The 25,066-nt window shown below is 43.1% G+C and overlaps 1 protein-coding gene across 5 annotated transcripts in view; it reads left to right on the top strand.

Annotated features, from left to right (window-relative positions):
* The window catches only part of LOC112561268 (sodium-dependent dopamine transporter-like), a 56,468-nt gene that overhangs the window by 26,826 nt on the left and 4,576 nt on the right, over positions 1–25,066 (top strand). For all 5 annotated transcript variants that reach the window (XM_025233642.1, XM_025233641.1, XM_025233640.1 and 2 more), the window contains 12 exons: positions 5,885–6,106; positions 6,259–6,393; positions 9,485–9,779; positions 13,535–13,673; positions 14,402–14,536; positions 17,542–17,645; positions 19,413–19,537; positions 20,108–20,220; positions 23,548–23,676; positions 23,888–23,987; positions 24,199–24,299; positions 24,811–24,978. In XM_025233642.1, the coding sequence (XP_025089427.1) occupies positions 5,885–6,106; positions 6,259–6,393; positions 9,485–9,779; positions 13,535–13,673; positions 14,402–14,536; positions 17,542–17,645; positions 19,413–19,537; positions 20,108–20,220; positions 23,548–23,676; positions 23,888–23,987; positions 24,199–24,299; positions 24,811–24,978 (1,766 nt within the window). The remainder of the gene's footprint in view (positions 1–5,884; positions 6,107–6,258; positions 6,394–9,484; positions 9,780–13,534; positions 13,674–14,401; positions 14,537–17,541; positions 17,646–19,412; positions 19,538–20,107; positions 20,221–23,547; positions 23,677–23,887; positions 23,988–24,198; positions 24,300–24,810; positions 24,979–25,066) is intronic.

Raw genomic sequence — 25,066 nt, forward strand, 5'->3', positions numbered from 1 at the left:
GAGAACTGAGACTGAGGACCTGCAAAAGGTGGATAACCCAATCACTCGCTTCTCCCCCGAGACGAAAATGACTTTGTATAGCAGTAAAAGAAAGGGGGAGGAGGATGGGGCTGCTGACTGGGGGAGAAAAGGCGAGAAAAAAAAGTTTCATGACTCGCAAGACAGGAGCATGTCGGGATTCAGGCGAGGGGGTTGCGGGTGGGGTGGGAAGAAGGGTTAGCTCGTGGGGACGGGTATTTCCAGAGGAAACGCGCAAAGGGGCAGCTGGTGAAAGGGTAGCGACTGAGGCTGTCAAGCAGAGAGGCGCCGGCTAAAGGGGTACTTAGCGTAAATTATTTCATCATTGCTCCATTGATCAGGGTAACCCACAGATGGGCAAACCGTGTCATGCAGTTTCTTCGAGACTGTTAACAGTCTGTTAATGATCTCACTGCCGGAGCCCAGAAGACAGGGCCTGTGCACCACCCAGACTTTTTTCTGAAGGTCTTGCTTCTGTTTCTCTTGGCCTAGTGAGGGAGTCAGTGAGGGAGTCAGTGAGTGAGTGGGTGAGTGAGTGGTGAGTGGGTGAATGAGTTTTTCTTGGCATCTTGTTGCATATGTGCGTGAGTGAGATTTTTTTGTGAGTCCGTGTGACTGACTGCGTGCATGTGTGTGTGAGTGTGTGTTAGCCTGCGTGTGTGCACGAGATATTAAGCCTATGTTCCTGAAAACGTGAGTAGAATAATGTCTGTATTCTCAGACCATGTTGTCCCCGACAACTTGTCCTAAAATAGCTATGGCGAATTACCCAAGATGAGCACATCACATGCGCAAATGTCTGTCACTTAGGAAAATATTCTCCAAGAAACTTGGAATTATTTTACTACATTTGCGAGCAGTAAACATGGCCAGCAGAATGTCCACGGCCTTGCCACAAAAACAACAGGCGCCATTAATCTCTTTTTTTCCCTTCTTCCAGCTAAAAAAGTGTTTTGTTCACTCCAAGAGACCGTCTTTACATTAGAATTGCCAAAGTTTATAAACTCGTCGCCATGGTATCATACAGTGCTGTGTCCATCTGTTCATTTCGAGGAAGGCGGGAGGTCATTGACGCCAGTTATCTCTAACAATGTTTCCAATGAGGAATGTTTCAGACGACAGCATCTGAGATCTCGAAGTTACAAACCTGTCGAACACTTTATACGACAGCTGATATTTAGACCTTTAGTGTATGATGAAGTTCATGGAGAAAGAAAGAAAAAAACTAATGAAAGACCAACCACCACATTATTAGCAGGAGACAATAATGCCCTCGTCGGGATTTTAACATGATTTAACACGATAATTTAAACTCATTTCGCTCTGAAATTAAAGTGCAACGTTGAAAGACACTGACCCTGTCATTTGTACTATGTGAACGACTCAGTTAAATACAAAGAAGATTCTCGTTCTTAGTATGAGAGACGTTGGACCCGGGAATCAAAGATGATTGCATTAGCGACAGAAAGAGAAGACAATACTCCAGGAATGAGAAAGCGGAAAAAATGGACAAAAAATCGTAAATTGTCTGATAGAAATGCTTACGAACATGAGGACCTGCCCTCAACAGATAGCCGCCAGCGGTTCGAATACAATGAAGTTCAGAAAAAATCCACGGGGTCGGCACGTGGAAAATCAATCTGGTTCTCTTTCATTTCAATACCTGAACAGTTTCAGCACCACCAGAAGCTGCTGCAACAGAAGATGTCTGGACCACTGAAGCGCGAAGCTACTTCGACTTCAACAGTTATTTTATTGGTCGACCGGAGTCTTCCACCTAAGTAGGAAATAACAGACGGGATGCTAGCGAACTCGCGATCACGTGGGTAGAAAACTTGTTTTGCCGACATGATCCACAAGGGTCTGCAGTATTTCCAGTAGCAAAACATCATCGCTATGAGATGTTCTTCAGAATTCACTTCTACGTGCATTGGGTACTCATGCAGGACGAAAAGAAGAGTAGGATTCGTCAGACATAGTCCACGCTGATGACCACGCGGAGCTACAATCTCCATGATATGGTCTTCATTTCTGGCATGAAACAAAACAAGAAAAACAAAATTCGCACTGTGTGCGTCACGCTTTAGTCCAAGTATTCTACCACCTAGTGGGAAGTGGGCCTCCGGCTTTACTTAGTGAAATAAGTGCTTCATAGTTGGTCAGGTTTGCAGGGGAATCAAATTTCCCAGCGATCACGTGATATTTACTTCTTGGATAAACATTCTGATAAGAGAAAAACCCTTTTCCGCGAAACTGAACGATTTATTCCTCCAAACCCTCCGTTTATGTACCTTATTTTCAACACTAAACCTGTTCTCAAAAGGGTTAATGGGGCATGACCGTCGACATAATGGTGACACTTATTTCCGGCACATGGGAACTCTTTTGCTTCGAAGTCATTTTCATGGCAGATCCCCTACCTCCTTCCTCCCCGATTCCCTCATCACACGTTTCGCCGCGTCTAGATAAACATAGACTTTAATGAAAGATGAGTTTTTACAAAAAAAGAGAGGACTGCTTTTCAATGGTGATGTACACTATGCATGTTGCCTTTTGTGGAACAAACACACTTTAGTCTTGTGATAGTAAGTAATGAAGGTCAGCTCTCACCCTGGGACCAATCAGAAAATGTTGTTAGCACAGGACTGGCCGTGCAGTTATTTAAAGGCGATAACACTTGAAAAAGAGTTAGCGTTTTACTCAGAAATCTGAGCACGAGACATTTTACAAGTCCACGACAGGCTTGCCAAAAAAAAAAAAAAAAAATCAACAAAAATCCTATGCAAGGAGTCTACATTTCTGTCTGTTTGTTTGTCCTCCTTTGCCAGTCTTATAGCCGGTTGATTATCGAGGGTTCCCCCCGCCACCCCCCGAAGAGTGAGCAACTACAGCTACATTAAGAGCAAGTCTTGCCTCAGTAAAATGGTGCCAGGTCTAGAGAGAAATGCATTGCCAAAGACGAGATCCGAACCCAATCCCTCTCTGGTAACAAATGCAAAGCCACTGCATCGCCGCATCCTTCAGGTAAAACGTCTGATTGACCGGCAAGGTGCACGCCCTTGAAGTAATATTCATTGAACCACATTTTCACAGAGAAAGCAATTATTCTATTTTTTATAAATACTTGTTCTATTAACAGCATTACCCAAAAGAACAAGGAGGGTGGGAACAAGCGAAAACGTAAAAATGCTTCAGTTGTCCCAATCAAGCAAACATCATCTGAAACTATTGCTTCCTTGTTCTTTTTTTTTTCTGCGTGCTGCACATCAGCCTGGAAAGGAGTTGTGGTCACGTGATATCTCCTGCCAGCCACCTGTCTTGCTTCAGTGCACTTCTGGTCGAAGCAACCCGGCTTGTTTGTGCACGCGCTCTTTCACACGTCACGTGAACAATGAAGCAGAGACGGTTTTGTTTGACATCGAGGACCGTGGCCATGAGGACCGAGGATGTTTGACATCGAGGACTGTGGCCATGACGCACGCGACTACCTCCGAGGTTTTGCTCAAACGCGAGCTCAGGTCACTAATGGACTTCTGTGACCCAGGTCACGTGATCCAAGAAGTTCCGGTGTAAAAGAGAGAAAAAGAGAGAGCCCCATCATTTTCACTGGCTTATGTCTAATCTACCCGAAGTTGTCCGAATTTTATCCTTTTCTTTCAACTTGAATGGCTTTTATAGAAAGTTCCATGCAACAAAAGGTGTACTTAATTCTGGAATAGGTAACGGTTTCCATACTCGAGAGAGCGTGGATGAAGTGTGCACGCAAGTGGTTCACCGTGTCTAGGACTATCAAATGCAGAGACCAGCCCCCTCCTTCCGCCGCCTTTACCTCCCCCAATAAATCAGGTACCAGTTTCTGCAGGTGGATGGAGGGACAGGTAGCCAGCTACAGACATAGGCAGTCCCTGGAACTCATGGCTAGAGACCAGGACATTGTTACAAGCTACCTTTATGTCACGTGACTGTTTCCGCTTATATTGCTTCGCATTGTAATCCTAATCGGTCAGGTGACCTTCCCTTGTTATGAACTTCAATGCTGGTTAAATATTTTGGTCTAGCAGATTAACCACTCTTTTGTCAATCTCTAGTGATTAACTCGAGGAAGAATCTTCCCTACTTCATTACTACGGCCACCGGGGATGACAGTTGCTTATCACGGAATAGCAGATTGGTTTTTTCGGTGGGGTTTTTGTTGTTGCTGTTGTTGTTGTCTTTTACACTCAGTCATTATATCTCAATGATTCGCTGTGTAATCACCAAACTAGAATATTGTGTGTGCTGAAAGAATCAACCACACTTTAGAAATAAATTGTTCTGCTCAAGTCAGCATCAGTTTCTTCGAGAATTTTTCATACGTTCTCTCTAAAAGATGGGTTTGCTAGGTCAAAAAAATAAAAATATATTCGTAAAACTATGTTGACAAAGAATGTATTAATGGTGTACGAAACCTGTCAGCTATGCACAGTTTTTTTGGCTGACATCAGTGCTAAGTTCACGACAAGCTACCGACTCCCCAGATATAATTTAATAACACCCTCACACCCCTTCAACCTCAACAAGCTCTCCGGACATTCTCACCTGTCCACGGAAAGAGGTCAAGGGCGAGTCGTGAATAAACCGCTGTTCCCAGGTCTGGCATCGGCTGTAGCTTTGCTCTTGGATGATGTCATCGCTCCATCTTGTAACCTAACCTCATTAACCCCCCTTTAACTGTTCCTTGTCTGTTTTTTCAAAATGAAAAATTGAAAAGTTGTTGGCTGAGTAACTGTGATAGATTATCCTTTACTAAACTAAACATTTTAAAGGATAAATCCACTCCACAGGTTTATAACGAAATATCTCCTGGACGCTGGGGGAGTTTGAAAAAGGAGATTATTGCTACATTTTTTCCCCCCAAAAGCCCTCGTAAGTTTTTTATTTTTTATTTTTGAAGAAAAAGAAGAAGAGGGGGTGTTTGCTTGTGGTACACCTTTCACCTGTGGAGGTTCTCATCTCCAACAGACAAACAGCTCTTGTGACTGTGGAGCTGCAGGTAGCTCGGACTCAATCAATGTGGCGCTGGTCGTATGTTACTCTGACAACGATTTCTTCGATGAAGAGAGCGTGCCCTGGAGGATGGTTTTTACTTTATTGTCGCCTTGCCGTTTGTCGGCAAATGTCATTCAAGCAACACTCTTCTCCCTCATTATCCGCTCTTCTCTCTTCCTACCATCCTCCACCCCAACCCCTCACCTCTCCCCCCCCCCAAGCCGGCTGCACTAAACGGTTTTGTTCTGTGCTTGTTGTTTTATGGATTCGTGAACTTTGTTTATCGAGTTGAAAGCTGTATGTAGCGCGCATACGTGTGTGATTTCTGCCGTCTGCGTCATGTCTTTGCCGGGGAGGTTCTCGGGTACATACCCGGGCTGTCAGTGCCGGGGAAACTGTCGTCGTCTCCGCCTTTGTCAGCTGTGTGGTTGATGTCGCTGCTTCCACCAACGAATGTGTGGTTGATGTCGCTGCTTCCACCAACCAACTTAGGAAAAACGAGTTTCTCACACCTTTAAAAGAACTGATGACATGAAGGTGACAGCGAATATCTCTGATGGTGATGACGGTGAGACAAAGTCACGTGACTGATGTAACTGTCGTTGCAAAGGGATTAAATTAACTTAACTGCTTACCATGTTGTTACATAAAAATTAGGTCTAGAAAAGGCAGGTGTAAAGAGACTGTCAACAACAGGAAGAAAATCCTATTGAATGTTCGATTTGATTGTCGTACTTTCTCTCTCTCTCGTCAGAACATCCTCCATTGTTTGTCTGTGACTTCTCTGTCGTGTCGGTGTTAAAAATCTTATTTTACTTTTCATTATTGTTTGTTCCAGAGAAGCAACTGGATGGGGCCATGGAGAGAACACTCATGCTGAAGGACGGGCAGAAGATGGAGATCACCATGCTCCCCCACACAGGAGGGACATCAGAAAGTGAAGGTGATGGCCGAGAGACTTGGGCCAAGAAGATCGACTTTCTTCTCTCTGTGATTGGCTTTGCCGTAGACCTGGCCAACGTGTGGCGATTTCCTTACCTGTGCTATAAAAATGGAGGAGGTACCTATGCTTCATTTGTGTTTATCTTTGACATTGTCCTTCCTGTGTGTAAATACAGATTTGATAATCAACTGACATTGTTCTGGTCCAAAAGAAACACAACTAGCTAGAGAAGCCAAGGTATGCCAAGACATTTTGTTTGCGACTTGCAGGCGCTTTCCTGATTCCTTACCTGATGATGCTGCTGCTGGGAGGCATTCCTCTCTTCTACATGGAGCTGGCCTTGGGGCAGTTCAATCGCACAGGGGCCATAACTTGCTGGGCCAACATCTGTCCTCTCTTTAAGGGTGAGATGGTGGTGTCTGTCTCTCAGCGCTTAAACCTAACTCGTTAGACTTGCTTGTTTTATTTATTTATCAGTTCGATAAAACGTACAAAGGCTTTGAATGTGTTTCCTTTATTTGACAAAACAAATGTTGATTATTGTGATGTCTTGATGCTTATCAAATCGGCAATCTTTTTCGTAATAATCTCTTTAAATTATTTATATTATTACAACATTAATAAGGTCAGGTTTGACTTGACGAGGACTTGCACAGTGACATACGCACCAACCTACTCAGGTTCACTTGTGAGTAGACATCAGCAGCGCGTTTGTTCCCATCTCATCAGTTTGCTTATAGACCTGTTTGTTTTGTTTGTTTTGTTGTTGTTGTTGTTGTTGTTGTTGTTGTTGTTATAAATCCATTATTAAATATATGTGCATAGACATCACCAGGCTGTATATCGACGACATGAGTTGATGTGTTGACGTCATCAGTTAGTGTGTAGACGCCACGCTTTGTTAACGTGCACGTGATCCCAGGCACGAGGTAAAGCGAGATGTGAGCCTGCGGAGACTACTCGTTCCCCCTTCCCACAGCGAGTTGTCTCTCCTTAAGCCTCTTTGTGATCATAGATCTGGACATTATCTAGAGCCTTTCACTGGCAGCGCCCTCTATCGCATCCTGAGGTCTTCACTCGTGGTCCCGAGTCTACCTCACACTTGTCCTCCATCGGTGAGGACGCTCGGCCACGCCATAAAATCGTTACATCACCTTTTCACGGGGACCGCGATACACGGTAACGACCCCCGGCTTCTGTCGAGCAAGGAAAGCGCCTCCATCGATTGGCCTTCTCCTTCTCTCACTTTCTCTTTTATTCTCTCTTTCTTTCCTCGCGCACTGACTTCCGGCGGAGGAGTAAAAAGTGAAGTGGCCGGAGAGGACCGGGGCACCGTAGGCCATCTTCCTCCGCGACAGTCACCAGAATTGCCTTAATGAATGACCCGCGCCAAGGCCCGCAATTCCGTAGGGGTCGCTCGTCACTCCTCATTTCCTGGGAATTACTCGCCCCTTTTTCGGACCAATATGTCGCTTTCAAAACGCGCGGTTTCTTCTGAGCCACGTTTGTCTCCCCACACCGTAAGTCAGTCTCGGCAGTGAAGCCGCTCCCCAGCAGGGGAGGCCACCCTTAAGTCACGTGATAAATGAGAGAAAGATGAAAGGGGGGAAACGGCTGCAGAATGCACCTTGAGTAAGAAAATGTGTCAATGCCGCGTCACACGCCCAATGAACTCTAAGGGAGGGTCTGTGAAAAACGTCCGCTTAAAGTAGACGGGAAACCGTTTTTTTTTTTTTTGAGTGATTTAAAAAAAAACTTTTCAAGTGAAAGCGGTCCAATTCCTCCTCCCATCGTAAAGTGCGCACTCTGCACTGCTGAACGCTGTAACAGGTCAGGGTCTGGGATTGCATCAGCGATTGTATCACCATATTTTTTCATAAAAAGACTTACAAACTGACTGTCTAACACTGACGAGTACATTCATGAATGTAAAAAGGATGAAAATGCTTTAACACCCTACCCAGACGTCATTGCGACCGAAATGTTCTCGAGGAGTTCAGGGTTAGGGATTTCTAAGGTTGCGAAACATGTGAAAGCCGCGTGCAGACGCCAGCATTTGGTTTTTTTCTGTTTTCTGTTTAAACCAAACCTGACCAGTTGTAATCAGTTTCTGAATGTTGTTCTTGCGTTCTGTCTAGTTATTTGAAAGATGAATCTGGAAGTCTCATCTGTTTGTCAAAAATGAAATCATACTACGATATTCTCTCTCTCTCTGTCTCTCTCTCACACACTATCTATCTATCTATTCCTCTTCGTGCATCAGGTTGCACATAAGGCCTCAACCAGAGTCCGCCACCGATGTCGATCGGCTGAAACCCGCTCTAGGTGACCCCATGTCCAGCCCTTTCCCTTCATCTCCCTTTCCACTGTTCTTCTTCAAGTTTCCTTTGGGCGGCCTCTTTTGCTTCGGCCGTCTGGAGTCCATCGTAGGGCGACTCTGGAAAGGTCTGCTGTCTGCTGGCGGAGCACATGTCCAATCCATCGCCAACGCCTTCGTTGAACCTGCGTGGTGATGGACTCGGTTTCAGTTCTTCGGTGGAGTTCTTCGTTGGTGATGGTGTTTGGCCAAAAGATGTTAAGTATGCGCCTGAGGCATCTGTTTTGGAAGACGTCAAGCTTGTTACTGATGGTTTTGGTCATCTTCCAAGATTCTGATCCGTAAAGGAGGGTGCTGATCACATTTGACTTGAAGATTCTCAGCTTGATCTTCTGGCTGATGTTTTTTGACTTCCATGTGCTCCTGAGTGAGGCGAAGGCCTGGCTGGCTTTCGCCAGTCGGGCTCGAATCTCCACCTCCGCATCCCCGGTGTTTGACATTTTGGACCCAAGATAGGAGAAACTGTCAACTTCCTCAATCTCTTCTCCATTTAGTTGGATGCTGTCTTGGACTCTGGCTTTCACTCTCATACTTTTCGTTTTCTCTCTTTTCTCTCACACACACACTACAGAAATTACCCTACCATCGGACTGAAACATAAAAGTACCAACGAATCTCTTCCATTCATTTCGGTCCTGGGTTCAGTTGAACTCATATATTTGATTTGTATATTTTCAGATTTGTAATAGCCCCCCCCCCCCCGATCCTACGTTTTGTGGCCTGGTTGACCCTGTCTGTCGTTTCCGGGATATTCCTTCAAGTTTGCGAAAATGAGCAATGTCGTCCATAAAGTCGCAATCTTCACTCAGGTTGTCAGTCCCTATAGGATTTCTCTTGATTTGTCTCCAGTCGCTCTCACTAGACAGTCGATGACCATAAGAGGAAGGATGACATTACACTTCCTTGTTTGACCCATGTCCTTACATGCAACCACTTGCTCTGCCGCCCTTCTTGACGCACACAGTAGTGGTGGTTGACTAACACGTCTTTCAGGAAGTTGATTACCTTTGGTGATAATTCGGATGCTCCTAGAATCTCACAGAGCAAGGGATGATAGACAAATCGCTACCTACAGACTGAACTTCCGGTTGGTGACGTAGCTTTGTGTCCTCTAACAGGTATCGGGTGGGCCGTGGTGCTGATCGCCTTCTACACAGACTTCTTCTACAACGTTGTCATCGCCTGGTGCCTCCACTTCTTCTTCGCTTCCTTTACCACCGACCTGCCCTGGACCTCCTGCGACAACGACTGGAACACACACTTGTGCCACGACGGCAGGATCGACGCCAACGTCACAAACGTCACGCAGGTGAACGTCACGGTGGTGGGAGTAGCGGATGTGACGTACAACATCACCAAAGCTAACTTCAGTGAGGTGGACAGCTTCCGGTCCTCGGCGCAGGAATACTTTGAGTGAGTGTGCTTCTAGGACTTTTCGTTTAAGGGTGAGGTGGAGGGTTTGGAGGTTCCAAGTAAAGTTTATCTTTACTAGTAAACATGAACACACAGTGTGGTTTGTAGTAAATCTGCCAGCAATAAGGGTATGTCATCAAAGTCGGTGACCTACGGCAACATCCAATCAGCTTTTAGCAGGTTTCTTACAGCGGAGCGCTTGTTGAAAGTTGAAAATCGGGGAATCAGGTGATATTCGTGGCTTAGTTTGTGTGTGACTGTGGGCGTCTGTAGGAGATTCACGATTTCATCTTTATTAACATGGAGACAGAGCCATTTAATTCAAAGAGAAGTTCTTCGCCACTTTCACGGTTTCCTGCTCTTGCTGAAAGAGTAATTTTAGGTAATTAGTAGAGAAAACAAAGCAAACCGATGAAACCGATGCGACAGTCTGCTTCATGCGTGAAAATTCTCCTTTCTTTCGCGTGCATGCGCGTACGTGTATGTGTGTATGTGTGTGTTTTCGTCAAAACTTTAAAGAAACGTATTTTTTATTTATTGCTGTTTCAATCTCTCTATCTATGGGATCTGGACAGCTGTTGGTGGGCTGTAGGGGAGAAGTTTTCTTTTTATCGAGGCCTGAGGAGAGTTCACACCAGCTACCTACTGCTGTACAATCGAGCTTACTAAGTCCTTGTCATCTTAATTTAACTAAGGACAATCTGGTAATATAAGAATTCAGTTCAGCGGCTTAGAGTTGCCTCCGCTGAGTTTAGACCAGGTTTCTGATACATTCCGCAAGACTCGTATTCGTGAACACGGGTGATTTACCTTTGGGTGAAAGTGCTCCAACCTGGGTAAGAAACTACCTGGTTAAGTTATCCCGACAGACAGACTAAATCCCGATTCATGAGCCACTAGGAAGGTTACCTTACCTAACCGACCGTTATAGCGGGAATTCTTGAAAAGGGTTAGAGGGTGTGGCATGAAACAGCTGAAAAGAGAAACATTAAAAAGAAAAAGAAAATAGAAAAAAAGCAAGAAGCTACGGAAAGTAAAATTTATTCAGTCTGACCAAACATTGTTCCTCGTGCACGCGTTAGATGACAAAAATCAAAATTTCATTCGAAAACAACGACCAGCGGAGAAAACAACAAAGTTTACCTTTACTTTTATTTAGCACCTGCTACTCTCAGATTATGAACTCAATGAAAAAAAAATTATCGAACAGTTCAGTACCATTATATTTGTTAGTTCGAATAATTCAGTGTTGGCTTCGGTTGAACGAAATCAGTTACAATCTCTGCCATATTTACCATAGATGAGAGAAAGATCACCAGAAAGGGTCACCTCCGATAACTTACCGGCTGGAAAAAATGATTTAGGGAGACCCACCCGAGTAAGCGAACACCGGTTAGCCCATCAGAACTTCAGGGTAGGGTTAAAGGCTGCGTGAAACAGGCTTTCATAACTACAAGCCCAGGACAGAGAAGTACTCAGGCTGAGTATTTATTACCGTCGTAAGCAGCCTAATGGAGTTTGCCCAAACCCAGTGCACGAGTCGTCTGCTCGACCACAGCCTGTCGAACTTTGACGAGTGTATTAGCAGCTGCTTCCAAGATGACAGGCATGGCTTCTGGAACTGTGAATAACGCAGGAACTCATTTTTCACGCACTCGAGGAACCATGGCGATGAAATGAAAAAAGAAATAATAAATTGGGAAGTGCCCGCCAAGGCTTCATTGATCATTAAGAGGGGCCTACAGCAGGCGTCAGTGAAGCTTGGCACGACGCGCCGCTGTTTAATTGGTCGGAAGGTATTTACTATACCCGTCCCCGCACCCGACCACCGGGCCGGCACGAGCCCACGTGCTGCGAAGGCAGGTTTCAATGCATCGTGTTTCATATTTCACCGGCCAGCTTTTAGTCTCTCCATCCCCCCAAAAAGAAAAAAAAAAAAAAAAAACGGAGTCAGCAACGAGCAGACTATGTAATTCAAATCTTTTTGTTGATTGGCACATTGATGTGCTAAAGGGTTTGAATGGGGATCCAGGTCCGATTTCGGATCATTCCACATTCGGTCGGGAAAAGATTTTTGTGGCACACGTGTAATGAGGCATTTTGCCGTCTGTAAGCATTGTTCCTTCAACAAACCTGCACTTGAGTTGTTTTTCCGCTGGAAAAAACTACGTGCGCGTGCTAAAATCAATGATTTTTTTCATTTTGAAATTGGTTAAAAGTACAAATGTATGGCGTACAGCGGACATCTGCACTAGTCTGACGTCATGCACGTGCAAGCTAGTTGCTTTCAACATGTGGGGCACTAATATTTGTGTGAATGCTGAGATAATAGTTTTTTTTAAAGTGGATGAGAATACCCAAAAGTTTTAGGGACGGTCCGCTGGCTCATCGGCTAGCGCCTGTTATCAATATAGTGAGGATTTGCTGTCCTGGGTTCACATCTTGTCTCGGACACGCTGTTCTTTCTCTGAGTGTGGCATTTGTTTACAGGGCTGGCTGCTTTGCCGTGATATAGCCTGAGTATAAAATACCAATTCCTCCTTCTCAACTTAAATAAGGTTCCACTTTAAGACATCTTATTAATGTCGACGCTTAATACCTGTTAACCCTCAAAAAAAAAAAAAAAAAAAAAAGACGCATTATAAGTCGAAAATGTGACTATCAGTTGTAACAAACATGCAAGAAATAAAATAAATATTTCTGCAAAATTTTAACGGCTTTTGTGACAAAGTTTGCACCGCTCAACGCTGCTTCATTTTGAAGACAACAATCGGCATACAATGCCTACATCATCGATGATGATGATGAGGATGAGGATGATAACAATAACAATAATAACAACGCTATTTTCCACATGGAGAAAAACCTGAAGTAAATGTTCTGATGTCAAATTTTCCGCTTGCTTGAAGGAAAACAGACTTATTAGCATTTCTAGTTCCCTCGCTTCATTATATTTCACGCACGTGTTAATTCGGACTATCAGGCTATTAACGACGATAGTCTCCTAACAACGCTCACCCACTGGTAGGCACCAGGGAATCCAACTGTAAAGTCTGCTGGAGGGATGAGAACAATGTGAGAATGTGAGACTGCGGCCTTCGAATCTTGGTGGTGGGTGGCTGAAGTGTTTCTCTATTGTTTCCAGTGGCTGGCAGGGTCCGAGGGCTTGTGTTTGAGTCTGTTTACTTGATTACGAGGCTTACTGCCCCCTTGACCTGGCTCTCAGAAGCATTATATTTAGAAACAATGGTTTACAAGGGTTTGCCTTTATTGACAAGTAGTCTACAGGGCTTTTAAATTACTAGAACTGACTTGTTGTTATGTTTTTTTTTCTTTATTTGTCTTTTAACTGCGTTTCTGCGGAAGTGTTTGAAGAAGCTAGTACATGCTTTATTCATTTGAGGGACACAAAGAGTGGTGAGTCAGGGGTTAGTTCAGGAAGTTGATGAAATATAACTTGAAAATAAAGTAACGGTGAGTAAGAGAATTTTGGAAATATATTTATTTAAATACAGTTACATCAAATGGCATACCTTTAGATTTTTAATGTATTTGCTTACATTTTCTTATTTTTCTACATAAAACTACACGAAATTATATATATTTATATATATCATACACGTATATATGTATAAAGTGTGTATTTTTTTTCAAGGTGTATGTATATGTTTCATCAAAATGTTTATTTATATAAATAAAATCAAGCGGCCGAGCAGTAGTAAGAGGAAGTGACGTCATGGCTGTATGTCTTACAGGCGCGGAATGTTGTCCTTGCATAAAAGTGATGGTATATTTGAAGTGGGCAAAATCAAGTGGCAACTCGTCCTTTGTCTGCTGGGCGTTTATCTCATCTGCTACTTCAGCCTCTGGAAAGGAATTCACACATCAGGAAAGGTTCTCTCCCATTTCATCCCCTCGATACACGCCTCCTCTAGTTTATTCTCCTTTTCTCCTCCCCGTCCTCTATTTCCTTCTCACTCTATCTTCCCCCTCTCTCTTTTTCTTGACGGGTCCCTCCTTTCTATCTTTTCCTCTTCTCTCCTCTGTCCATCCTCCTACATTATTATCTGCCATATCGTTCTTGCTCTCGCTCTTTCTGCACTCGGTCCTCTTCCCCATTCCTGTCCTTGTTATTCCTACATCTCTCTTTCTGTCCTTTCTTCGTCTCTTTGACAGTTTGTATCTTCTCTTGCGTACATGTCTGTCAGTCAAGGGTTTGTTTCTCATCGTTGTCTGCATACTCCTCTCTTTTCACAGTCCTGCCTCTTATATTTTCATAGCTCTCTCTTTCTCTCTCTCTTTTGAGCTATTACGTCCCCTTCCCCCATTCACCGTCCCTTTGTTTTGACTTCTACCAGTACTTTCGTCGACTTTTGTCTATTCTTATTTCCGTCTACATCTTACATTCATCTGCTTCTTACTTACATGCTTCCCTCTACTTTCTACTTCTACTTCCTTCTTCCATCTTGCATTCATCTGCTTCTTACTTCCATGCTTCCCTCTACTTTCTACTTCTACTTCCTTCTTCCATCTTCCCTCACCTTACTACTTCCATCGGCCTCCTATTTTTATCATCCATCTGCTGCCTTATACGTGCACATGTACCTGAACTGTGTCGCCAGGTCGTGTGGTTCACCGCCCTCTTCCCCTACGTCGTCCTCCTCATCCTGCTCTTCCGGGGGGCAACCCTCCCTGGTGCTGCCGAGGGCGTAAAATATTACCTGCTTCCGTCATTCGCTCGTCTTCAGAACTCAGAGGTGAGAACTTTATCCAAAAATAATCACAGTCTACTTCCTTAGGTATCACAAACTCGCGAACAAGCTATTTTTAACATTTAATTCATCTTCATCTTGAAGAGATCCTCCTGCGGTGAGTGTATTTCATTTCCTATGCACGACTATGGTTCTCGTTTTGTTCATTTTGATTAAAATCCTTTTTAAATTCTTGCTTTAGGTAACTGGATTCATGAGAACAGTGCATTGTTCATATCGGTTACTAATGACTTCAACACATCGACGTTTTCATCTTGTTAGAAAGGAATTCATTCATGGGAGATTACAATGGAGCTTGATGGTTTCTCATAACAGAGCTAGGGCTGCAAGTGTTCTCGCCAGGCCGAGCGATGACACTCTAATCCATCTCTAGAAAAGGGTTTCAAGGCTACGTAATAAAGTCTGCTTGACATTTTAAAGGGGCCTTAAAAGCTGCGAAAACCGTAAACATATCTCCTTTCTTCAAAAAAAGGTTTAGCCTTGTGGACAGACACGGTCACGCTTGATCACGATGCTATAAATATGTATGCGATGTATCGAAATCTTCCATTATTCACTGTTTGTGTGTGTGTCCGCGTGCAGGTGTGCAGTTTTTTGTCTGTGTTTAATTTAAAAAAACACGATAACGCGATAAGGCAAGCGTCAGTCTAACCATGACAACACTAATGCAAAGACAACTACGACAATCCTCCTCCTCCTCCTCCTCCTCCTCCTCCTCCTCCTCATCATCATCATCATCCATCATCATCATCCCTAGAGTCCTATTTAGCTGTAAGCGGCAACCAACACCCGTCGTGGTGTGTGGGACCTCTGCCCTTCCCCTGTAATGACAGGGTGGGATGAAGCGCCAGACGAGGTGTGCGCATGTTCGTTAGGGAGGCAGGGAGGGCGCGGAGGGTGCTTGCAGTCGAAGACAGAGAGAATGACAAGCGCAAGTGAAGCGTGACTAAGCAGGTTACTACGGCTGATGAAAAACCACAATCGTTGCACCGCTTCATTGACCACAGAAGTGTCGCTGGGCGGGGGTGGGGTTGAGTAGGGTGGGGTGGGAGAATCGACATAACAGCGAAGGCCGGAGGTAGCCAGGGAGTGTGGTTGAGCGGGATGGAGGCGGAGGGAAGTGAAGGTGGGTTTGGTGTCAAATCTCTATCGAGACTTTTCACCTGCTCACCGAAATCGAAGTCGGCTTAGATTTTTCACAGTTCATCACGGTACAACGCCATTCAGCCAATCGACGACGAACGATTATACTAGGAGTAGTACATCAAGTTTCACACATCCTTTGACTTATGTCACCTTTATAAAAACCGATCTGTGTTGATATGAGTCACCTGCCATTACATGTGTGATATGTCGACATATAGAGACAAATAGGTCGTCAACTATTACTTGCACGGTCAGTCGGTTACCGTTCTGGTTGTCTTAACTGACCTACCTTCCGGTCGTAGAGGAGCTAATCGATGAAGTGTAGCATTGGTAAACTCTCGCCACCCAGTTCGGTAATCTATCCGTCTGAGAAGGACTCGTAGTGGACTAAATAAATGAATTAATTTATTACATTATAAAAATTCCGTTAATCTGAGCGACAAAATCTGTCCAATAAATAAATGATTTTGAATATTACAGTTCTTACCTGGAGTTTTTGGTGTTTTTTGGGGTTTTTTTTTTGTTTTTTTTTTTTTTTTTTTGGGGGGGGGGGGGAGGGAAATCGAGATTTTCTGCAACATTCAAAAGTCAGCTGGCTAATTGAGTAATTATCTATTTGCATATCCTCGAAATTCTCGGATTGGCTCAAGTCTTTGGTGACGTCAGTTGTTAGAATTTAGTTGCATCTTGTAAATACAAATAATTTTAAAAAGTTATTAAACATGTTTATGACTAAACGAAACTAGTTGTATTTCGTATGAAGCTACCAGAAACTTTGAGCTTTTATATTTGACTCCGTTGGACCTTTCAAACACAGTATTTACCGCGAGACCAGCTTTGCAGTCACAGTATCTAAGTGTAGTCTCGAGAGATGTTTACCTGGTGTAACTGTCACTTGCAGTCTGTTGTCTGCTGTGGAAGTAGATCATCATCGCCACTACCTACGTTGACAGTTGCCAGCTACACGTATCATCCTCCCTGTCCTGACCTTTGCTTTCTTGATGATCTGTTTCAAAGTTAATAGGTTGTTTCGAGAAAATTCACCGCTTAAGTGGCTGGTAATTCGCCACAATATAGCCTCATTATCTCCCTTATGGTCGTTAGGAGACTTGATGGCAATTCCAACACAAGGGAGGGTCTGGTGACAGCGCCAAGCAACAAAAATATATAGGGTAGGGATTATTTCTGGAGGGGAGTGTGTATTCGGTTTGTGTGTGTGTATGTTTGTTAGGAGTGTATGTGTGTGAGAGAGAGACACACAGAGAGAGTGCCCAAATCCTTTGGTAAAATCCCTTTTCAACTCTTCTATTTTTCCGGTCTTACTTCCTTCTATACTCACAAATAAGTCCTGTAGGAACACCTAAATAAATATCTCCCGTGGACGTAAACAGGTAAGAAGGCAGCGTTTGGTATTCGCTTGCCAGGTATATTCACAAGAATCATTAAAGAATCGATGCTGCATGCCATCAAGAAGTCAAAGGTCGAAAAACCATTCTGGCATTTCCAGCCGCTTGTCATCATAAATAATGGAGAAAGTATCATCTCCTCACGACGGAACCGCTGTCTGCTGTCAAGTGCAGTTACCGTGAACATCGTATAGATGACGGCGCAGGTTAACGCGCCCATAACCGTCATTTAATGAGCGGCGTACAACTTCCTGGGCTCAGCAACCCCACCAACAAAATGGCGGTCCCGAGGGCTTAATTATGGATCGATGGTGTTCACTTTGGCCGTAAAATAAAACTAAGAATGGGTGACAGTGTTGCACTGTGAGGAGAAAGGGACAACTAATAGTAGGGAATGATTTCAATTTCCGCCCTGACGTCATTGCTTTCTGTGCACAGGTCTGGATTGACGCTGCCCATCAGGTGTTCTTCTCGTTGGGCCCTGGCTTCGGCGTTCTGCTCGCTTTCTCCAGCTACAATCCTTTCCATAATAATGTTTACAGGTAAGCGTGGGGAGGTAAGGATCATCTATAGTCCGAGAGTTATTACCCCCGACGTGCCGAGGGGTTAGAGATGGGACTAGAGGATATTTCAGCTTGGATTTTTATTTGTTTTTTAAGGGTTTTGTTAACGGTCTCCATGACTGTGGAACTTCTGAGGCTAGTTTAGCTCTCTGCCTAGTTTTTCGTTTTCCATTTAATAGTGAATGTGGGTTAGAAAGGACGAATGAATAAATGGTCGCATGTCTGTGGAAACGGATGGGTGAATAAATTTTAGAGGTGGTTTAGAAAAGGGAATGGTTGTCCTGTTTGCGAATCGAAAAGGGGTCGTGTAAACTAAAAAAATTTAAACAATTCAGAGTTAGAACTTCTGGAATTACTGTGTTTTTAATCTGACCCAGGCAGCGATCACAGCCAGAGTCAAGAGATTTTATTTCTTGTTTGTAGGTGGACGCTGGTTCAAATATGTGTGTGTGTGTGGTGTTTGTATGTTTGTTTAATGTTGTTTATTTCCTTTTGCCATCATTCTCCCACCACCTGTTGAGAAAACTTTAATTAGCTCTTTAACAATTCTGCACATGAAATAGGCAACTTTTTATGTATATAGAAGAAACATCCCGTCACATGGTTTTGCATTGTGACAAACTGAGAGCATAAACTTTTTGTCATCCCAAAAGTCCAAGACGACATGAAGAAGGTGAAAATTGTTGAATGTTTTCTCCAGCCTAGAGCGGAGTGAGCGCACACTGTGCTCCCGCCTGTGATTAATGGAGCACAGAAAAGTGACGAATGTTCGTCGAAGAAGGAGCAAATTTTCAGATGGCGGAGCCATTGCCTGTCGGATGGAGGGACTAAATCAGCCTTCGAGCAGGCGCGTGCTCTGGAATGTCCGAGAGGTCTTTCAGTCACTGGCTGAAATGGTGTCTCAAAAAAGACGAGTTGCAGTCTTATGTTTATAACCGTCCAAGACTCTAGACCCGTCTCGGAGACGGATTTCAAACGATAATGCAGAACAATCAAATGGAGAAGAGAAAGCTTCCCATTGGAACTGCGGAGGTTCTTATCCCACATGTCGACTACTGATCACTGGTAATATTTATGGGGAAGCGGGTGAGAAATGTGTCGATGATATTCATTGAAGTGCGTTCTGTTTGGGTGAACTTTATGTCCTGTTTACAGGAGTTGGTAGTTATCTTCGTTAATATCAACACCAATATTGTAAAATAAAAGTGCATTTTACTCAGAAGTAAAACACACACTCACAATTCAGGAAAGGAGAAAGACAATGGAGAAGATGACCGTGACGACATTCAAGTTGATGAGTGAAAAACTAATGGAAGACAAAAGAAGAAATACTCTTTGAAACATCGCTGGTTCTCCGGATTTACTGCTAAAGAATGAACCTTATTTACCTATAGATACCTTGTTTACTGATGAAATCTACACTATTTACAAATAAGGTATATACTTTATTTACCAGCGGGGTACATACCGTGTTAATCAATGGATCGTAGGCCATTTATTAATGAAACATAGGTCTTAGTTATCTCTTAAACACTAAGAATGGCGGAAATGTACACATTATCTACCAAAAGTCTAAAGATCTTACAAATGAAGCATTGACTTTATTTACTAATTGAATGTAGGGTTTAATTTCAAGGCATAGATTTTATTTGTCATAATATTCCTTAATAACCGATGTAACAATTTCTTTAGAATAAACCTTATTTTCCAGTAAAGTACAAGCCTCTATTTTGACAACTGTTTCAGAGACGCTTTGATAACAAGTGCCATCAACTGCCTCACAAGCTTCTTCTCTGGTTTCATCATCTTCATGATCCTGGGGTACATGGCACATCGCGCAAACAAAGACATTTCAAAAGTAGCCACTGAAGGTTGGTTTTGCTTTTGTTTCTTTGTAAAGAGGGAGGGAACGTGTGTGGTATTCTCTTGTATGTCCCGCCTTCCTCTCTTTTCTGTCTTCAAATTGATAGTAATCTGCTGACAATAGTCTGTTATTTTGCAAACTCCTCCTTTTGATAGTGAAACTCCAGTAACTTGAGGAATGAAGGGGAGTTCTGTACAAATGATTTTAACAGGTCAACATTCTGTTATCTTCAAATACGCCTTCTGTCTGACCCCTTACAAATGTCTCAACCCTCCTCTACCTAAACCTTCATCAGACTCATCTTTCCTCAACCTCTTTTCGACAAAACCTCCGTACCGACGAAATTCTCATGGAGGAGGCCGCTAGGGTGTTGAAACAGATTCTAGAGGATATTAAGTTGTCTTCAAAACAAGCAGCCAACAGACGCCCCCAGATATTCTATCCTGTCTGTCAATAAATAATAAAACCTTATTGCAGAGTTGGGGAGGAAAGGGGGGAAACGACTGTCCAAATGTCTGTCAGTGTTGGCCGACCAGGTAGGACTGCAAAGATTGACTGTCAAGATTTGTGTCCGCAGGTCCGGGACTAGTCTTCGTTGTCTACCCAGAAGCCATCTCCACTCTTCCAGGGGCGACGTTCTGGGCAATCATCTTCTTCCTAATGTTACTAACGTTAGGTCTCGACAGCTCGGTAGGTAAATGCTTATGTATTAACACGATACAAATACAAAACTTCTTTCCATTTTAGGAAATTTGTGTCTGCAAAAAGGTAACATTAGAATATAATATAAAACGTGAACACAAGGACTAAAATGGGACACATGAAGCTGAGCGTTCTTTGGTTTACCTTTGCATTGATGTATATATTATTCCTCGGACATCCTATTTCTGGTCCCTTTTTTCTCCTACTTAACCCCTCTCTTCTTCCACGTCTCACCTATGCTCGTTCGTTCGTTTGTTCGTTCGTTCGTTCATTCCGTTATTTTTTTTTTCCTTCTTTCTTTTTTTCATTCTTTTTTAAAGAAGTCTCTGTCTCGTTCCTTACTTTCGGTTCATTAGTTCTCTTCATCCCCATATCAACCGCCCGTCCTGTCACTTCTACGAAAATCTTCTCTCGCTGGCTGGTTGTTCCTCGGCTAATGTCAGGTCCTGCCAACAGACAGCCGACGCAAGATGTCGAGAACTGTCGGAAAGAAATGAAGAATTCAGCAAGTCTTACTGATCCAGGAAGGTGGGGTAGGGGGGGGGAAGGGAGTTGGTTGGGAAGACGATAAAATGGAAAATATGGATCGGCTTTTGGATTCTGACTCAGAAAGGCACTTGGGACTCCATTAGAGACATTTCCGCAGCAGTAAAGCTTGCCATCGACTTTGTTGGCCCGAGGCCGATGTAAGTTGTTTTGATTTTCCTCATTGGCGTCTGTATATAATATCTGCACCTGACTGCCCGTGACAGACCACGGGGGTGGGAAGGGGTCACGGAGGAAATGGAGGACCTTACACACACACTTACGCCAAACAATACCCAATTGCTAGAATAAACAAGGTCTTCTTTTGTTCAATGGTTTTCATTGAAAGCCAATAGTTAAACAATTCAAAAGCTATCAGGTTTTTCTACTTTGTCCATTTTTTATCATTTCATATCATACCTTGAGTGACTGAATTAGAGATTAATAGAAATAACAATAGTGGAAAAATTACTTATTTGTAATAGAGACACATAAAAATACGCACGCACGCACGAAAGTTTATGAAATCAAATGTCTGTAAAATTCTTCTAACAGTAAATATAAACTGTCATCAAACTCGTCTGTAAACCAATACAAACAAAACAAACATCTCAAGCCAAATATTAACCTAAACTTAATGTCTAAAACCAAAGCTTTCTAAATCAAACTAGAGTTAAATATTGTCCTTCTAACCGAACCCAACATCCCAAGTAAAGCCATGTAACCTAACTCTAATGTCTAAAACCAAATATTACCCTTGAACTCAAACCCTGATGAGATTATTTCCGCACAACTTCTTTCAGTTTTCACATTACTGGATAGGCCTGTTACCTGGATCACTCATTGCCGCCATTGTATCTCTGTGCAAACCTTCTGTCTAGATCTGGTCACCACGCAGCCATCTTACCACATGTAAACCTTAATGAAACATGAACAGCTTGAAACTTACTCCTTAGTTCTGAAATAAAAAAATCTGTTGCAGTTCAAGAAAACAAAAAGAATGCAACGCTTGAATGTTTTGAAAAATTTACGAAAATACAGTGGAAAGTGATTTCTGAGACTGTCTTATGAATGAATCAAGCAGAGCCAGCCAGTCCTTTAGTTTCAGATCAATGGCCGGAAAAATGATGAGGAAAAGGTATTCTCAATTCTGAAATTTGCTAGAGGCACTTTGCACTTATCGGTTAGCGATCGGATGAAGGACTGATTGGTAGATGAGGACGATGATTGTTCTGAGTTCAGCTCTTGCATCAGCAGGTCAAATGTCAGCCTCGTTTTTGCCTGGTACCCACTTATCAGGAACTGGTGTCTGCGTCGCTAAAGTTTTCAGGATATTTATTTTTATTTATTTTTTTTTTTTTAGCAACTGCCAGCCACACGTTCTGAACAAGCGCTTTCTCGTTTGCTATTTACACATAGATGGCGCTTTCGCGGGCCGCTCCAATCGATTCCCTGGTCTCGGCCGACTTCCGGTACCGGACAATGGCGACATGGACGTTGGGGTTGGGGAGCCCAAACATGGCTGCGAGACACAGTCGCAAAGAGGGGCGACGTTGGTGTTAGTGGAAAACATCGATCTGTTAGGGGTGGGGAGGGTGAGTGAAGGTGGGTGAGTAAGGGTGAGTGAGGGTGGGTTCTTCTTTTGGAAGATCGATGACAAGGACGTAATGCTGAGCTGTCCGTACGTCAAACTATCCCTTTGACAATGAGAACCCATTTAATATGTTGACTTGTTTCTTGGAAGGATTACGACTAGAAGGGAGACTATGTCTCAGCCTGCCTGCTCTACCAATCAGCTGGACAAATAGTCTTCATTTCTGCCTGGTAAAAAATGTAACGGAGAACGCTATTAATTCGTTTATTGCGACTGGCCACTTGAGTATCAAGTTATCGCTGTCATAACACAGTCGCGAGCTCTCCGGGTCCAGGAGGAAGGAACAAACAAACTTTTTTTTCCTCTCTGCAAGTTACTCCCCTTGAATATCTCCTGCCATATTGTGATAGGAATCTTTTCCAGTGCGCACGGCATGGCACGCAGATGAAAATCCTCACCAGACATGACTCTCCACGTAGTGCAAACGTTTCCCCTCTCTTTAATTTTGTTCTTGATCGACATTTGCTTGATTAGTGTTTCCAGATGTTGTCACAAGGCGAATGGCTGATGTGAAAGGATTATGAACTCCCTTTTAATGACGCTTTTCCCCCACACTATCGAATTTTGGTAACAAGTATTCAAATTACCGGCAAAAGGTGGGTATCTATTTAGCAAAGGAGATCGGAAAATATCGAAATAATACTAGCTTCGACTTAGCGAGAAAAATTTTATACTGTATTAACTGGATGATCAGAGAGACCTTATATCATAATGTTTTTGTACGATTAGATTAAGACAACACGAAAATGAGTGCCTTCAAAACACTCAAATATATATATAACACTTCATTTACGGTATATGTACTCTTCGAGAAACACATCTACGTAGGAACTCGAGTTTGTATTACTCGAAATCCACAAGTAGACTGCTTTCAGATTAATCTGAAGTTGGAAAAATCGCACGGCCAGTGAAGAGTCAGATCACGGATTTGAACCAGACTAGGTACCGAGTGTCACCTGACCCATCCATTTCTCGTGAGGTGACAAAGAGCCTTTACTTCGGACAGACGGCGTCCCTCTAAAGTGATTTTGCAGGGACTGGGCCAAATTATTTTACTTCCATTCATGTACGGTGACTATGTTGTTGTGAAGCCGCTGACAAGATATGTTGATGACATGACCTCTGTCTTGGCACAGTTTGGAGGGTCAGAGGCCATCATCACAGCCATGGCCGACGAGTTTCCATGGTTGCGGAGTCATCGTGAGATCTTCGTAGCTGTCCTCTTTAGCCTCTACTTCATCGTCGGTTTGGCAAGCTGCGCAGAGGTAATTTGCTTCTCTGTAAAAAAAAAAAAAAATTCTAGTCCCTTTTTTTTTCTTTCTAGAAGCGTAACGATAAATGCTTTAATGTTTTTAAGATGATGGCGACAACGGTTCTGCTGGTGATGGTGGAAAGTGAAAGTTTGGTGATGGTGAAGATATGAAACAGATGATTTAGTATGGGAAGAAAAGAAATAACAATAATATTTTGTTGTAGGGTGGCCTCTACGTGGTGACTCTCATGGACAAGTTCGCGGCTGGCTACTCCATTCTCTTCGCTGTCTTCTTTGAAACTCTCGCCATTTCATGGGCATACGGTGAGTGATTAACACAAATTTTGAATAATAAAAAAATTATAAAGAACAAGGTTTGAAGTTTTTTAAAACTATAAGCAACATAAAACACGTGATAGTTGATTTGACCAACTTTAAAAAAATTTTTATTAATTAGAGTAATTTGTCACTGACAACAAAAACAAAGGCATATCTGACCCATTATACACAAGTTTCCACTATGGTCCTCATGCAGGACTCGACCGCTTCACCGAGGACTTGGAGGCGATGCTTGGCCACAAGCCTGGGTGGTACTGGTATATCTGCTGGAAGTTTCTGGCGCCCCTGTTTCTGTTGGTAAGTCACCGCAGACGGCGAAGTTTCTCTTTTTCCACCTTCATTTCTTTCTGTTATCTTTTGCTTCTTTCTCCTGCGATTTGTTATTCTGTTTCCTCCAACGGAGTTCTTCGTATCGTTTTTAAGCTTTTTACTCTTGAGATAAGATTTGACGGGAATGTTGAAACAAGGGCAACACAGAGAGTTCAAAGGTCAAAAAGAGCAAAGAAATCAATGAGCAAAAGAGGAATTGCCACAGGAATTGTGTATTCCAAACTTGTTTCTGTTTATTTGATTGCTTCTACCTTCAGTTCTGCAACAATCATAGCAACGCATTTGGTTCAAGGAAAATCATTGCGACAACACAGATTATATATTCTTAAATTATATTTTTATGATTCTATTTTAATTTTATTTAATTTAAATATATTATTATTATTATTGACATCTTCCGTTATTATGACGCTTTATCTGACATAACTGGTGCAAACATGCTGCAGAAAAGCTGTTTGATAACAACGACTGTTCTCAGTTCATCATGGTGTTTGGTCTGGTGAACTACACACCCCTCACGTACGACGGTTACGTCTACCCGGTGGGAGCCTCCATCATCGGGTGGTCCATTGCACTGTCCTCAATCCTGTGTATTCCAGGATTCGCGATCTACAGCCTCATTCGCGCCAAGGGGTCACTGTCAAAGGTCAGACTATAACCATTCAATTTTCTTACTTTCTTTTAATCTCGAGCTGGTTTCAGATTCTCACAACCGATTTTTATCACTTTTATTA

This window comes from Pomacea canaliculata, linkage group LG4 (genome assembly GCF_003073045.1).
Source record: "Pomacea canaliculata isolate SZHN2017 linkage group LG4, ASM307304v1, whole genome shotgun sequence".
Taxonomy (NCBI): domain Eukaryota; kingdom Metazoa; phylum Mollusca; class Gastropoda; order Architaenioglossa; family Ampullariidae; genus Pomacea; species Pomacea canaliculata.